Source organism: Sprattus sprattus (assembly GCF_963457725.1).
Source record: "Sprattus sprattus genome assembly, chromosome: 12".
Taxonomy (NCBI): Eukaryota; Metazoa; Chordata; class Actinopteri; order Clupeiformes; family Clupeidae; genus Sprattus; species Sprattus sprattus.
In genome coordinates, this window is record NC_137910.1 from 32,935,942 (window position 1) to 32,953,232 (window position 17,291).

The following is a 17,291-nucleotide window of genomic DNA, read 5'->3' on the forward strand; positions in this document are numbered from 1 at the left end:
CTAACACGCGAAAGGTTCCCAGTTCGAAACTGGGTGGAAACAATGTCTTGTTTAAGGCTGTGGTCTGTCTTCAGACCAAGTTTCACATAAAGCCCACTTCACAAGGTATCTCCACTTCCAAACGGAGCAAGGTCCAGTGTTGTCTGTTTCCATAGTGTAGCCGTTTTCACGTTCGCCTCACACGCGAAAGGTCCCCAGTTCGAAACTGGGTGGAAAAAAATCTCTTGTTTAAGGCTGTGGTCTGTCTTCAGACCAAGTTTCACATAAAGCCCACTTTACAAGGTATCTCCACTTCCAAACGGAGCAAGGTTCAGTGTTGTCTGTTTCCATAGTGTAGTGGTTATCACGTTCGCCTAACACGCGAAAGGTCCCCAGTTCGAAACTGGGTGGAAACAATGTCTTGTTTAAGGCTGTGGTCTGTCTTCAGACCAAGTCTCACATAAAGCCCACTTTACAAGGTATCTCCACTTCCAAACGGAGCAAGGTCCAGTGTTGTCTGTTTCCATAGTGTAGTGGTTATCACGTTCGCCTCACACGCGAAAGGTCCCCAGTTCGAAACTGGGTGGAAACAATCTCTTGTTTAAGGCTGTGGTCTGTCTTGAGACAACAATCACATTAAGCCCACTTTACAAGATATATCCAGTTCCAAACAGTCCAAGAAGCTGTCATGTCTGTTTCCATAGTGTAGTGGTTATCACGTTCGCCTAACACGCGAAAGGTCCCCAGTTCGAAACTGGGTGGAAACAATGTCTTGTTTAAGGCTGTGGTCTGTCTTCAGACCAAGTTTCACATAAAGCCCACTTCACAAGGTATCTCGACTTCCAAACGGAGCAAGGTCCAATTTTGTCTGTTTCCATAGTGTAGCCGTTATCACGTTCGCCTCACACGCGAAAGGTCCCCAGTTCGAAACTGGGTGGAAAAAAATCTCTTGTTTAAGGCTTTGGTCTGTCTTCAGACCAAGTTTCACATAAAGCCCACTTTACAAGGTATCTCCACTTCCAAACGGAGCAAGGTTCAGTGTTGTCTGTTTCCATAGTGTAGTGGTTATCACGTTCGCCCAACACGCGAAAGGTCCCCAGTTCGAAACTGGGTGGAAACAATGTCTTGTTTAAGGCTGTGGTCTGTCTTCAGACCAAGTCTCACATAAAGCCCACTTTACAAGGTATCTCCACTTCCAAACGGAGCAAGGTTCAGTGTTGTCTGTTTCCATAGTGTAGTGGTTATCACGTTCGCCTCACACGCGAAAGGTCCCCAGTTCGAAACTGGGTGGAAACAATCTCTTGTTTAAGGCTGTGGTCTGTCTTGAGACAACAATCACATTAAGCCCACTTTACAAGATATATCCAGTTCCAAACAGTCCAAGAAGCTGTCATGTCTGTTTCCATAGTGTAGTGGTTATCACGTTCGCCTAACACGCGAAAGGTCCCCAGTTCGAAACTGGGTGGAAACAATGTCTTGTTTAAGGCTGTGGTCTGTCTTCAGACCAAGTTTCACATAAAGCCCACTTCACAAGGTATCTCCACTTCCAAACGGAGCAAGGTCCAGTGTTGTCTGTTTCCATAGTGTAGCCGTTTTCACGTTCGCCTCACACGCGAAAGGTCCCCAGTTCGAAACTGGGTGGAAAAAAATCTCTTGTTTAAGGCTGTGGTCTGTCTTCAGACCAAGTTTCACATAAAGCCCACTTCACAAGGTATCTCCACTTCCAAACGGAGCAAGGTTCAGTGTTGTCTGTTTCCATAGTGTAGTGGTTATCACGTTCGCCTAACACGCGAAAGGTCCCCAGTTCGAAACTGGGTGGAAACAATGTCTTGTTTAAGGCTGTGGTCTGTCTTCAGACCAAGTCTCACATAAAGCCCACTTTACAAGGTATCTCCACTTCCAAACGGAGCAAGGTCCAGTGTTGTCTGTTTCCATAGTGTAGTGGTTATCACGTTCGCCTCACACGCGAAAGGTCCCCAGTTCGAAACTGGGTGGAAACAATGTTTTGTTTAAGGCTGTGGTCTGTCTTCAGACCAAGTTTCACATAAAGCCCACTTCACAAGGTATCTCCACTTCCAAACGGAGCAAGGTCCAGTGTTTTCTGTTTCCATAGTGTAGCCGTTATCACGTTCGCCTCACACGCGAAAGGTCCCCAATTCGAAACTGGGTGGAAACAATCTCTTGTTTAAGGCTGTGGTCTGTCTTGAGATACCAATCATATTAAGCCCACTGTACAAGAGGTCTCCAGTTCCAAATGGAGCAAGATAAGTATTGTATGTTTCCATAGTGTAGTGGTTATCACGTTCGCTTTACACGCGAAAGGTCCCCAGTTCGAAACTGGGTGGAAACAATGTCTTGTTTAAGGCTGTGGTCTGTCTTCAGACCAAGTTTCGCATAAAGCCCACTTCACAAGGTATCTCGACTTCCAAACGGAGCAAGGTCCAATTTTGTCTGTTTCCATAGTGTAGCCGTTATCACGTTCGCCTCACACGCGAAAGGTCCCCAGTTCGAAACTGGGTGGAAAAAAATCTCTTGTTTAAGGCTTTGGTCTGTCTTCAGACCAAGTTTCACATAAAGCCCACTTTACAAGGTATCTCCACTTCCAAACGGAGCAAGGTTCAGTGTTGTCTGTTTCCATAGTGTAGTGGTTATCACGTTCGCCCAACACGCGAAAGGTCCCCAGTTCGAAACTGGGTGGAAACAATGTCTTGTTTAAGGCTGTGGTCTGTCTTCAGACCAAGTCTCACATAAAGCCCACTTTACAAGGTATCTCCACTTCCAAACGGAGCAAGGTCCAGTGTTGTCTGTTTCCATAGTGTAGTGGTTATCACGTTCGCCTCACACGCGAAAGGTCCCCAGTTCGAAACTGGGTGGAAACAATCTCTTGTTTAAGGCTGTGGTCTGTCTTGAGACAACAATCACATTAAGCCCACTTTACAAGATATATCCAGTTCCAAACAGTCCAAGAAGCTGTCATGTCTGTTTCCATAGTGTAGTGGTTATCACGTTCGCCTAACACGCGAAAGGTCCCCAGTTCGAAACTGGGTGGAAACAATGTCTTGTTTAAGGCTGTGGTCTGTCTTCAGACCAAGTTTCACATAAAGCCCACTTCACAAGGTATCTCCACTTCCAAACGGAGCAAGGTCCAGTGTTGTCTGTTTCCATAGTGTAGCCGTTTTCACGTTCGCCTCACACGCGAAAGGTCCCCAGTTCGAAACTGGGTGGAAAAAAATCTCTTGTTTAAGGCTGTGGTCTGTCTTCAGACCAAGTTTCACATAAAGCCCACTTTACAAGGTATCTCCACTTCCAAACGGAGCAAGGTTCAGTGTTGTCTGTTTCCATAGTGTAGTGGTTATCACGTTCGCCTAACACGCGAAAGGTCCCCAGTTCGAAACTGGGTGGAAACAATGTCTTGTTTAAGGCTGTGGTCTGTCTTCAGACCAAGTCTCACATAAAGCCCACTTTACAAGGTATCTCCACTTCCAAACGGAGCAAGGTCCAGTGTTGTCTGTTTCCATAGTGTAGTGGTTATCACGTTCGCCTCACACGCGAAAGGTCCCCAGTTCGAAACTGGGTGGAAACAATGTTTTGTTTAAGGCTGTGGTCTGTCTTCAGACCAAGTTTCACATAAAGCCCACTTCACAAGGTATCTCCACTTCCAAACGGAGCAAGGTCCAGTGTTTTCTGTTTCCATAGTGTAGCCGTTATCACGTTCGCCTCACACGCGAAAGGTCCCCAATTCGAAACTGGGTGGAAACAATCTCTTGTTTAAGGCTGTGGTCTGTCTTGAGATACCAATCATATTAAGCCCACTGTACAAGAGGTCTCCAGTTCCAAATGGAGCAAGATAAGTATTGTATGTTTCCATAGTGTAGTGGTTATCACGTTCGCTTTACACGCGAAAGGTCCCCAGTTCGAAACTGGGTGGAAACAATGTCTTGTTTAAGGCTGTGGTCTGTCTTCAGACCAAGTTTCGCATAAAGCCCACTTCACAAGGTATCTCCACTTCCAAACGGAGCAATGTCCAGTGTTGTCTGTTTCCATAGTGTAGTGGTTATCACGTTCGCCTAACACGCGAAAGGTCCCCAGTTCGAAACTGGGTGGAAACAATGTCTTGTTTAAGGCTGTGGTCTGTCTTGAGACACCAATCATATTAAGCCCACTTTACAAGAGCTCTCCAGTTCCAAATGGAGCAAGATAAGTATTGTATGTTTCCATAGTGTAGTGGTTATCACGTTCGCTTTACACGCGAAAGGTCCCCAGTTCGAAACTGGGTGGAAACAGTGTCTTGTTTAAGGCTGTGGTCTGTCTTGAGACAACAATAACATTAAGCCCACTTTACAAGATATATCCAGTTCCAAACAGTCCAAGAAGCTGTCATGTCTGTTTCCATAGTGTAGTGGTTATCACGTTCGCCTAACACGCGAAAGGTCCCCAGTTCGAAACTGGGTGGAAACAATGTCTTGTTTAAGGCTGTGGTCTGTCTTCAGACCAAGTCTCACATAAAGCCCACTTTACAAGATATATCCAGTTCCAAACAGTCCAAGAAGCTGTCATGTCTGTTTCCATAGTGTAGTGGTTATCACGTTCTTCTAACACGCGAAAGGTCCCCAGTTCGAAACTGGGTGGAAACAATGTCTTGTTTAAGGCTGTGGTCTGTCTTCAGACCAAGTCTCACATAAAGCCCACTTTACAAGGTATCTCCACTTCCAAACGGAGCAAGGTCCAGTGTTGTCTGTTTCCATAGTGTAGTGGTTATCACGTTCGCCTCACACGCGAAAGGTCCCCAGTTCGAAACTGGGTGGAAAGAAATCTCTTGTTTAAGGCTGTGGTCTGTCTTCAGACCAAGTTTCACATAAAGCCCACTTTACAAGGTATCTCCACTTCCAAACGGAGCAAGGTTCAGTGTTGTCTGTTTCCATAGTGTAGTGGTTATCACGTTCGCCTAACACGCGAAAGGTCCCCAGTTCGAAACTGGGTGGAAACAATGTCTTGTTTAAGGCTGTGGTCTGTCTTCAGACCAAGTCTCACATAAAGCCCACTTTACAAGGTATCTCCACTTCCAAACGGAGCAAGGTCCAGTGTTGTCTGTTTCCATAGTGTAGTGGTTATCACGTTCGCCTCACACGCGGGGGCCAGCCGCGTATACCTGTAGAACGCTGACTAGCCAATCACAAGAGAGGAAAAAATGACACGTGCCAGCGGGTTTATTAATAGTTTTCCCACTGAAAACATCGTTTCGAATCCCGGTTAAGGTGAAAATGTAGGTGTTATTTTTCACCTTTAGACCTTTATATTAAATAAGAAACACTTTACTAAAATGAAATAGGTTTTTAAAAATAAACTTATGCAATGTTATGGTAGAAGTATGTTATAAGCTGTGCTTGTGAAAAAATAACAGTCAGGATTTTTTTCAGTAAAAGCAATGAACACACTTTTAATGAACACATAACCATTCACAATCAAACAACAATTAACAATAAACAATAACAGACATTAAATTAGAGCAGAATAAATATGCATCTTATATAAGAGAATTTAACCAAATAAATGAAAGAATAAATAACTAATACACAAAAAAATATATATCTACATAAATAAGCAAGTGTAACAAAATATAAAATGTATACACACTATAAACTAAAAAAATAAACAAATACAATTTCAATATATACTGTATATGTTTACACTATATAAAATCACCCTCTCCTACATCATATACAATTTATACTTTACTATATATATTTACACTATACCATATTATATTATTATTATATTTATTATTACATATCAATTATTATATTATATTACATTAGGCTATATTATATTATATATAGATTATTATTTAATATTATAATATAGGCAAGGAGAGGCCAGTCCCAACTCTGGTTGACACTGGTGGGACCCAGGTCCACCTAGCGCTGCGTGTTCAGCTCCTCCAGGTACACCTGGAACACCCCCAGGAACCGTCGCTGAGGACTCACCGTCTCCACATGCATCTCTCTCTCTGTGTGTGTGTGTGTGTGTGTGTGTGTCAAGATGATGTGATAGGAGTCAGAACATGGATGTGTATCCGTATAAATAACAATCAAACTGGAAACATTGCCCCTTAACCTGTTACTGCAGTGGGATATTTCGCCTTAATTTGGAACGATTTGTACTTAGACATAATAACACTCAATATCTGAAGTTGTACACATGATACAAAGATCATTCATATCTTAAATTGAAGAAGACAAATGGGCCAAGACATGCATTCACCTCCTGACTTTTATTTTCATCATTAAGTATCAATTTCAAAGCATCATATACAGAACAAAATGTCAAAAATGTAAAAAACGCCTTTCATTTTTATGTTTGACAGTGTGTGGATGGTTTCAAGGGAAGAAAATTCTGTCATGTTCTATATTTCCTGATTCAACATGTTCCTGAGAAACGAAGTACAAATTTTGGAGCAGATATCTAAAAATGTCCAGGTGTTGCACAGCAATATCTAAATGGTGCATTCAGGCGTCTCCAAGTGTCCAAAACCTCTCCAAGCTCTCCAAATGCATAAAAAAAATGTTCTCATTGTATATCATTGTTTTTTTTCGTTGTACAGACATATATAACTCCATTTTAGACTAATATTATAATTTCTTTTGAAATTGGATTGTGTCACTGTTGGAGGCTGTGCAGCTGGTAGTAGTGGTGGTGGCGACGGGGGTGGTGGTGGGGGTGATGCTGATGCTGGAGCTGGAACTGGAGCTGGGGCTGGGTCACTGCAAGATAAAAACGTTGGACAATATAAATATTTTGACTGGGTCATGCCTTACAATTGAATTTTGCTTCATGTTATTTACTAAGCTAATGCACAAATATGTAAAATGTAAACATATGTAAAAAACACCATAGTCAAGCTGAAGTGTGATAATAACATAGGCATTATGCATTTAGCAGATGTAAATAAAACATTCCTATGCGTTTTGAGGCAAGAAGCAGGTTGTGCTATGTTAGTATGTTGTAGTCTACATTGCAGCTACGTAAATACAGCAGCAGCATGGTAACCAATATCCATTACTAGCAATCTACATCCCACAATGATAAAAAAAATAAAGCACTAAAGAGAATAAGGCATATGCATAGCTTACTGGTATGCACTGAAAAGTAGTTGGTTTAAATTACTTACGCATCGAGGATGGCATCGATTCCATTCACTCTTCCAATGAGTCCATGCTAGCATGCTAGTCCATGCTGAGTCCATGCTAGCATGCTAGTCCATGCTTAGTCCACTGGCTTCCCCGAAAATCATCAAAAATCATCCATTGTATTTCACTCATCTGCAATCCTCGTCTTGCCATGATGGATGAGTACAAGGGAGACAAATTGCAGCCAAAAATATGCACAAACAAGCCCTCAGGATCGTGTGGACCAAACCACTTGCTGTGCGCATTTGAAGGTAAACAAAATGGCCCATTTACGCACCGGGAGCGCAGCTGAGACTCTTGAGTTGCGCTTTCAAAAATCTAAACTCCAGGACTGAGCAATCACGGCAAATGACCTACCTACTTTTTTGTTAGAATCTCTATTATTCGGTAAAACAGGTGTCAATCACTACTGAGAAGTCTTACAAGAAGTGTAAAGTGATATGATAGGACATGCCTGAGCAGCTGCATGATTGAGAGCTGATGCCATTGGTGGTAATGCCTGTCACTCATGACAAACATGTGTTTAACAGCCAATAAAATCCAAAGATTCTGAAAGAGGGGGTCTTAAGCTTTGTAACGATATATAACATCACGTGATAACTTCGTGTAGTGTTGTCAGGAAGAGAGCGAGGAGATCGCCATCAGAAACATACAAGAAAGTGAACGTTTTTTCTCAATGTCGTGAGCAAGTGAATAAACAACTTTATGGACATAACCATGCAGTTCAAGTCTGTTTTTTTAGATGTTTTGAAGGTAAATGAATGTTCTATAACGTTATTTAAGGTACGGATAATGCAGAAACACATTTAAATGGCTTAGTTATGGGAGGAGGCTGCTCCATATGTAAAAAATGAGGATGTGTCATGGTGTGTTTAAAATTGTATTTATTTGTAACGGATGCATGTAGACAACTGAAAATCGGTTTACACATAGTTGGATTACCACAAAAAAATATTAAATGGGAGTTTGAATCATATTTTCAGAAATAGAATTTTCAGGATTTGTTTTGGCGATTTATCCAGTACGGGCCCGCCCCCGGGTCCTTTAGGGGGCGTTAAAGCAGTAACAGGTTAATGATACAAACTTTCAAATGCACAACAATTTCAGCAAAAGCAACTAGATTGAATGAACAATAAGAAAACAGCAAACGTGTGTGTGTGTGTGTGTGTGTGTGTGTGTGTGTGTGTGTGTGTGTGTGTGTTTCAAGATGGTGTCATAGGAGACAGAACAGGGATGTCTATCCGTACAAATAACAATACAACTGGAAACATTGCAACAAGAATACAAACTTTAACATGCATAATAATTTGAGCAAAAGCAACTAGATTGAATGAACAATAAGAAAACAGTGTGTGTCTATCTGTGCGTCTGAGTGAGTGAGTGAGTGTGTGTGCAACTGTGCATATTTACAATCCCTTTGCTTTCTCTGTGGCCCATCTCTCCTTTTCAGCTTCATAAAAGGAGGTTTGTAAGAATTCAGCCCAAGTCATCTCGTGAGTCATCCCCTCTGATTGATAGAGGGAAAAGACTCTGGCAGGACAATACACATATTTCCCTGCCACACCAGGGAACCCAGTATGTACATGTGGACTGTCTGGACCTTGTTTGAGCGGCTTGTGGCAGAACCTGCAAAGCCGACCAGTCGGATGCTGCTCAAGGGCCTTCCGCTTCCCCCGCTCCTCAATGACCCGCCTGGATTCTGCAGAACGCTGCTTTGCAGCCTCTAGTTCACACTTAAAAAAAGGCGTCTCTGCAAAGTCCAGAAACGGCATCCGAGGGTCAGTGAGGCCTTCCCCTGCATAGGTCTGGTGCATCTTTGTGGAGCAGTAAAAGTACTTCACCTCTCCCGACTGATAAAAGAAGTGAATGGAGGAGCCATCACCAAGGTAACGGGACTTAGGTTGACCACATGCGAGACAGTTCCTCGTCCTCTTTGGCAAAGGCTGCTGATGCTGTTGCTGTTGCCTTTGCACGAGCTCCTTCACCAGTTGTTCTATCTCCCCCTTAGTTAGAGAGGACTCCTGGGTCTTACAAGGCGGATTCACCGGTGCAGGTGGGAGGGTTACCACTGGAACGGTCACAGTTTCACTCCCCTCCGTTAGGTGACGCCATAGTTGCTGGGTCTCCAGGAGCTTCTCTGGGCTGGTGTTGAGACATGAACTGGTGTTTGTCAGCTTGGCCAGGTGCTTCACGTACCGTGAGAGATGCTGCTTGGTGGTGGGGTGTAACAGGCTGTTAGGATCCCTGGAGGCAGCCTGTACAAGAGCAGCATACTCAAAGTCCACTTTGGTGAGCAGGTCTTTCTGGCCATGGTGCTTTGCCAGAAGGCCATCAATGGCATCCCTCATTGGCTGTGTCCAGCGAGAGTGATCCAGCACATAAAGTATACCACCTGCCTTGATGGGACCTGTGCGTGCAGCACGTGGAGATACAGACCGGGGCAAAGGCGGAGTCACCGGGACAGCTAAAGGAAAGGAAGAGAGAGAGAGAGAAAAAAAAAACAGCCATTTATTTTCACTTTGTTCCTCATGAAATTATTGTAGCATTCATATACAAAGTCAGTTATTTTAAGAGAGAAAAAAAATAGCTAAATTACCTTCCACTTTGACAGGCTGTGCAGGTTGACTCACAGCATGTGAGTCAAGAGTAGTCACAGCAAAGCGGTCATCCAGGAACATCTCCTCAGGAGCATCATCTGTGAATACCTCACAGAGAGCAGTCAGATCTGAGAGATGCTCTCCCTCTCCAGCAACGGGCACCTTCTGGGACTTGTGCTTGTCCCAGTCCAGCGGGACAGGGCGACAGCCAGGCTCCAAGTACTGCAGGCCAAACCTTTCTCCTGTGTCTGTGTGTGAGACACGTAAGACAGGATACTTTGCCTGGCCTGTCACCGCCTCAGAGAGCTTATTCAGCTCCATGATCAGGACCGGATCAAAAACTGCAGGCAGCTTAATGTTTGGCAACTTCAGGTCCACAAGGCGCTGAAAATTCCAGCGAGCCACGCCAGTCATGCCCTGCGCCTGAAAAAGTTCTGTGGAGACCTGAGTGCCGGTGACCCATTTTGCCTGGTGAAAATGGAACCCCTCCTGCTGAGAGGTGCCTCTCACAGGGATCCACAGGGGTACTGCTGCCCCCTCTCCCTTGACATGGTTCAGCTGCACTGTTCCACCATGCCTGTACAGGATTCCCTCTCCAACCACGGGGTCACTCAGGCATCCCCTGAGGATGTGGACACGCTGAATCCTCCACACCTTCAGCATTGATGGCTTAAACAGTGGCATCAGGATCACACTCTGCGTAGAATCTGCGCAGGATGCTCTCCACTCTCTCCAGCAGCTCTTTGGGGGGCGGGATCCTGGTGCGACAGTGTTCCCGGATGTGCTGCTTTGTTGGACTAGCAGGCACAATCCCACAAAAAATGTAGACCTGGGTCAGTCGCTGCAGGTCGGTCTGGTCCACAACGCTAAAAGCTGCTGAGAGGAACTTGCAAAAAGAGCTGTGCAGTGGATGGTGCTCTGACACACACTCTCTGGAGAAGCGTCGCATGCAGTGAAACAAGTCCAGCTTGATGTTCATGCCGCAGTTAAACTTGCTGCGGGAGGCACAGGTGTTGGGGAGGTGCCCAGAGGTTGCCTCAGCCATGATAGCCTCGGTGGTCTTCCAAGCGTCCCAGAGGAGGTGCTCCTGGGGCCCGGTGTTTGGCACCCTGAAGGCTGCACAGCAATCCCTGACCAGACACAAAGAAAAGTTACAGTTACAAGCATGCAGTTGATTTGCTTTATTTAGTGTCACTACACAGAAATAACTGGAAAGGCAAATGTGGCTGTTGGCTCTTACCTGTCAACCCACTGGTAGTTTGCTTTTGGAAGCCCTGCCGAAATGTAACGGCGGGACAGCCCCTCGTACATCGGCTCCAAGGATTTGTCACTCTCTGACTGCAGCATCACCCATGACAATATCATCCAATTCTCATTCATAATGGCATAGGATGACATAGTGCCTGATGCCAGCACTACCTTTCGGGCCACCTTGCGTGTGTGGTCAGCCCTTAAGGCCTGTCCAAAAGTGCCTTGCAGCAGCAGAGTGAGGGTGTCTTCCTGCCTGTGGTACTCCTGAATGAGACAGTCAACCAGGTAGTGAGCTGAAACTGTCACTCCATACCAGCCATCCACATCACCATACCCACCAAAGGGAGCAGGAGTTGCAGTTGTTCTCACTGCCCCTGTGATGGTTCGCTGTCCATAAAGGCCACCGTCTCCATCCAGGACGTTCTTGACAGTGTACATGTAAGCCAAATGCGCACGCTCGTACCGGAGATTGAGAGACTCATTCACCTGATTGGCCATGTCGTTGGAAGACTTTCCGGAGCGGCGCAGCTCATCCAACACAGTCTTACATATCGCCTTTTTGTGTGTCAGAAAAGCTGGCAAGATGTTCCTGAAGCGGCTTGGCAGCATGTCCACCCACTGCGGTTTGTCAGCAAACCAGTACCTCTTACAGGCTCTGCAACTGAGCCGAGAGGCCAGTATGTAGTACTGGCCGCTTGTGCCGATGATGACACGAGGTCGTCCAACTCCCGATGACACCACGTGAGGATTCGGACAGCCGTACAGGCACGGCAGGGTGTAGGTGCTCTTTACCCTTTCCATGATGGTGTGCTCTGGCTTCCATATAAAGAATGGATGAAGCTGGAAGTACTTTGGAGATGGCAGTTCGTACACCGAATCAATGAGCTCAGGCTGAGGTGGATGACGCCACAAGGAGAGCATGTTCATCAGGTGTCTCACTGGTCGAGAGCCTGGCCACAGTCCCAAGGCTTCCATCTCAGTCTTCATCCACATTCTCTGCTGGTGAGAGCAGTTCCATCGGCTCACATCCTGGTCGTAGCTTGGGAGTGGTGGTGCTGCTGAGGGTGCTGCAGACGGGGCAGAGACTGCTGAGGGTGCTGCAGACGGGGCAGAGACTGCTGAGGGTGCTGCAGACGGGGCTGAGGGTGCTGCAGACGGGGCAGAGACTGCTGAGGGTGCTGCAGACGGGGCAGAGACTGCTGAGGGTGCTGCAGATGCAGTACAGACTGCTGGAGTGATAGTGAGAAGTAGGGGGGAGGGAAGAAAGGGGGACAGAGACAGAGTTAAAGAGTGAAAAACATATTACAAAATAAATAATTCACACTGAACGTCTGAGAAAGTGCAGTGTGTTTCATAGACACAGAAACTTTAAAGAGTGCTATTGCTGTGTGTGTGTGTGTGTGTGTGTGTGTGTGTGTGTGTGTGTGTGTGCATGCGTGCGTGTGATCAAAGTGGTTGTAGGAGAACCAAAGACTGACCATTGGCTGCAGAGGCTGCTCTGGGAGGACGCACCGGTCTCAAAGGTGATGTGGTCTTGCTTGCAGATAACCCCAAGGCAAGCAGCTCGGGAGGCACTGGCAATGGAACCCTCACTGGAACTGGTAGAACAAAATTAGAACACTGATGTCCGTCAAGTAGAGTTAAGTTAGCAGGTGTATGTGTGCTTATACCAACCTGGAGGTGGAGATGCAAGGGCACTAACAGGCCGGTCTGGTTTGGAGAGCGTTGCTGTTGGTTTCAGCCTCCCTAACACAGGAAAAATATGTCAGTCTTATCCCTTTTTAGCATTATCCATTAGTAAATGTGTTAATTATCACCATGTAACGCATGCAAACCCATAGAACATATGTTAGGGTGTGGTATTTTTATGTATCTACACTGCATGGGTAATCTACAGCTTCATGTATCAAACTGAATGTAATTAAAGTCCAAAATATATATAAAAAAGCTAAATATTTGCTATACCACCTATGCATATTGGAAGCGTAGTTATTTTATGCTGTAGATCATTTAAAATACCAAACCCTTAAGGTATAGCAACAAAATAACATGCAAAACAAGAACTGAACTGTACTTACCCTCAACAATGAGCTATAAATGCCTTCAATGTTAGTAGAACAATTGAACACAAGCATTAGAACAGACCAGAACGTGGCCTTACCAACAAATCAATGTAGAACAGATAATCCTGATTCATGTCAGGATCATCAGAACAGACCAGAACGTGGCCTAACCAACAAATCAATGTAGAACAGATAATCCTGATTCATGTCAGGATCATCACTAGAATGCAGTAGGAGTAAACCTTTGACCACTGGGACTCCAACAACTCCTGAACCTGAAAGTAGAGTAAGGACAGTTTAAGTTTCCAAGCATTTTCTGCTTAAACAAACGGAGTGGTGAATAAACACCTCTACTATTTGCAATTCATGGGCATTATAATAGGCCTGATGTTGGCCTAGAAAACTCATAAGGCAGTGCGGAGTAGATAAGATTGATGTCAGAATCATCCCCAGTGTGCAGTAAGATCGTTGACAACAGTAGTATAACGCCAGCATACAACCATATTGTTAGATGAACATGGCCAGAACACAAACGAGATAACAGTTTATGTTATGGTTCAGTTTTGGAAGGCAATTCATCATGTAAAAGAACCGTACCAGTCCTGAAATATTTTATTTAAAAACCTGTCTTTGCTCCTGGTGACACTCCTGGTATGGCAGCTGCTGCTGCTGCTGCTGCTACTGGTACAGCAACTGGTTACACACAGACACAGAGAAATCAATTGGAAAGACATCAGATACAAAATGGACATAGCCATCATTACTTCTGACATTCCACCAGTGTAATAAGAGCATACTTACAGCTCTGCAGTTGTAGCTTAGCGGGTGACATGCTCAACATCGCCTTCTCCAGTTCTTCATCCTCATCCATCCCTGTGGCACAGACAAGGAATAGAGTGAATGAAAACATCAATTAATTTGCCCGATTTATGACTAAAATGATCTAGAATTAAAAACATTTGTCATCAAGACATTTAAACAAAAATATGACTAAAGTGACTTACTCAGGGGTTCAGCTAGGGCTCTTGAGGCAGGCTCAGTGGGTGTGGAAGCAGAGGCGGATTGCTGCCTCTTCCGTAGGTACTGCTGCAGCTTGTACATACGTGTCCCTGGGACGCAGCTCTTCCCCATGATGAAGGCTGCGTAGCGATCAGATCTGCTGTCCCATATCTCCTTCCAGGTGCTCTTAGCCCGGGCCCCAAAGCCAACCAGCTGGTCATCTTCTGATGGGGCTGCCACAGCACCTACTCTACTGGCCTCATAGGCGAGAAGAGACTGGATATCTGAAAAACTGAGAGCAAAATTCACAAACGACAGTAGGCTGTCCTTGCTATGCCCCTCGGCCTTACAGATACCTTCAGCCTCCTCCTTACGGAGATGCTTGATAAGATAACATGTGTAGCCTACATCATTCTCCAAAAGCCACCTGAAAGTCTTCCCTTTGTACTTGCCAAACTGCAGGATGTAGTCTCCTAGCACCTCCGTCCTGTCTGAGGCATCGCCCCCTCTCTGACGGACCACAGCCAGAGCATTCTGCCGCACGAGGTCCTCCCTCATAGGAGCAGACTTGTCCTGCCGACTGGGGTCATCCTTCATCCGTCTAGCTTCTTCAGACGGGTCCTGTCTGAGAAATCCGAGTGTTCCCCTGCGGAACACAACACTTACCTTCCCTGGGAAGAACAGCACTCTCTGCATCTTGACCTAAAAAAAAATATATGTTTGGGTTATTTTACTGTAAGAAGATGCATGAAAAAGATTCTTGTCAAATAAATACTGATATTGTAGGTATTTCTCACATCATATTAAATAGCCTCACTCAAAAAGAATCCGCCTTTAAAAAATCGTACTGCAGTACATCTTCTCTGAACTTCAGTCAAATAGTTCAGAGGGCAGAGAAAACAATAGTTCCTCACACCTCTTTGATCCTTATCTACTCGGCGTGCACGTGCACGTGTCTGTGAAATCAACAGGGGGGTGGGAGGGTCTTTGCAGTAGCAGGAGTTGAAAGCACAGTGTGTGTGTGTGTGTGTGTGTGTGTGTACGCACGCGCGTGCATGTGTCTTTGAAATCAACAGGGGGGTGGGAGGGTCTTTGCAGCAGTAGGAGTTGAAAGCACTGTGTGTGTGTGTGTGTGTGTGTGTGTGTGTGTGTGTGTGTGTGTGTGTATGTGTGTGTACACGCGCGTGCACGTGTCTTCGAAATCTGTGTGTGTGTGTGTGTGTGTGTGTGTGTGTGTGTGTGTGTGTGTGTGTGTGTGTGTGTGTGTGTGTGTGTGTGTGTGTGTGGTTAAAATTCGTATGAATTCGTCAGACAGACAGTAGCCCATCCAAGCCTATAAATAACCTGCCACAAGGCCCACAACAACTAATTATGTTATATATACACATGCTGAGTATTGGTTATTTACCGTCACACCATTCACATATTCATGATGGACCTATAGGACATAAACGTTAGCGTCAGTCTACCAGTAGAACGATGCTGAGGTAAAAAATACCTGACGTGACGTCACCGCTAACTTACGCGGTTAACAGGACTTTGGAATAAACCGACTGACACCGACGTTAACATTATAAAATGAAATCTAAACACTTGAATATATAAAACGATCATGTTATTTCACTCTTCAATACGTTATTTTACCACAAGCTATCAAAACACCAGCGTTACGTTATGCCAGCGTCATTCAATAATACTAGGGATGCGATGCTAACGTTGGCGATATATCAATTTATGTATGTATTGTCAGATACGGACTGACAAGTTAATGTATTGCAATGATATGAAAACTGTACATATGAACGTGTAAAACCATCGTTTTTATTAATTATATAGTGCGCAGTTTAACTACAATCCCTATTTGTATCGCTTGGCAACCAAGCGGTGCTAGCCTAGCCAAACGATGGCACAAAATATAGTGTTAGAAGGGCGCTGACTGAATAAAAGCACGTAAAACCATATAAATTGGCACATTACCCCAAAAATATCGATATCTTCATTCATTAATTGATATGTAATTAGACCAAACATGTCTGAGAGGGAAAAGCCGGTCGGCTCACTCATCAATCCAACGAATTAGCAGCGATCAAAAATATTACTATTGGCAAGCTTACTGCTATTAAAAACAACTAACGATATGGTGGTACATTTAATATTGTTGCTGTAAATGTATTCTAAAAAACATATCTTACCTTAGATCGATAAATACTGAATAAAATCCGAGTAGCGAGTCGCTTGACCTGTCGTCTCCACCGTCTCCTCAGAATAAACTTTTTTCAAAGTTGCGCGGCTCTAAAAAAAAATCGACTGCTCAACAGCGCCAAAATATCCACCGGTGGCTAAAGTTATATTACATCCGTACTGTTAAGACTACCATAGAGAATGAATGGGAAAAGTTAAGAAAGTTAGTCTTAGCCATCCACGGCTCCCGCGCGGGAGGTCCCCAGTTCGAAACTGGGTGGAAACAATCTCTTGTTTAAGGCTGTGGTCTGTCTTGAGACAACAATCACATTAAGCCCACTTTACAAGATATATCCAGTTCCAAACAGTCCAAGAAGCTGTCATGTCTGTTTCCATAGTGTAGTGGTTATCACGTTCGCCTAACACGCGAAAGGTCCCCAGTTCGAAACTGGGTGGAAACAATGTCTTGTTTAAGGCTGTGGTCTGTCTTCAGACCAAGTTTCACATAAAGCCCACTTCACAAGGTATCTCCACTTCCAAACGGAGCAAGGTCCAGTGTTGTCTGTTTCCATAGTGTAGCCGTTATCACGTTCGCCTCACACGCGAAAGGTCCCCAGTTCGAAACTGGGTGGAAACAATGTCTTGTTTAAGGCTGTGGTCTGTCTTGAGACATCAATCACATTAAGCCCACTTTACAAGATATATCCAGTTCCAAACAGTCCAAGACACTGTCATGTCTGTTTCCATAGTGTAGTGGTTATCACGTTCGCCTAACACGCGAAAGGTCCCCAGTTCAAAACTGGGTGGAAACAATGTCTTGTTTAAGGCTGTGGTCTGTCATCAGACCAAGTCTCACATAAAGCCCACTTTACAAGGTATCTCCACTTCCAAACGGAGCAAGGTCCAGTGTTGTCTGTTTCCATAGTGTAGTGGTTATCACGTTCGCCTCACACGCGAAAGGTCCCCAGTTCGAAACTGGGTGGAAAAAAATCTCTTGTTTAAGGCTGTGGTCTGTCTTCAGACCAAGTTTCACA

At 44.8% G+C, this 17,291-nt stretch overlaps 1 protein-coding gene across 1 annotated transcript; it reads right to left on the minus strand.

The window, feature by feature from the left end:
• Positions 1-12,512: 12,512 nt before the first annotated feature.
• LOC308373829 (uncharacterized protein) lies at positions 12,513-16,369 on the minus strand. Its single transcript, XM_080849476.1, has 7 exons — positions 16,269-16,369; positions 14,082-14,778; positions 13,879-13,950; positions 13,702-13,770; positions 13,176-13,352; positions 12,689-12,760; positions 12,513-12,612 (listed from the first exon to the last, which is right to left on the minus strand). Exons 2-5 carry the CDS (start codon positions 14,770-14,772, stop codon positions 13,222-13,224), a joined length of 963 nt encoding a protein of 320 aa, XP_080705602.1. The 5' UTR covers positions 14,773-14,778; positions 16,269-16,369; the 3' UTR covers positions 12,513-12,612; positions 12,689-12,760; positions 13,176-13,221.
• Between the last annotated feature and the right edge of the window lie 922 nt (positions 16,370-17,291).

Coding starts and splice junctions, on each gene's coding strand:
- LOC308373829 (XM_080849476.1), bottom strand. CDS start 14,772: ATGCAGAGAGTGCTGTTCTTCCCAGGGAAGGTAAGTGTTGTGTTCCGC. Junction 13,771..13,878: donor TAAGCTACAACTGCAGAGCT/GTAAGTATGCTC, acceptor GTGTGTAACCAG/TTGCTGTACCAGTAGCAGCA. Junction 13,353..13,701: donor GTCACCAGGAGCAAAGACAG/GTTTTTAAATAA, acceptor CTCTACTTTCAG/GTTCAGGAGTTGTTGGAGTC.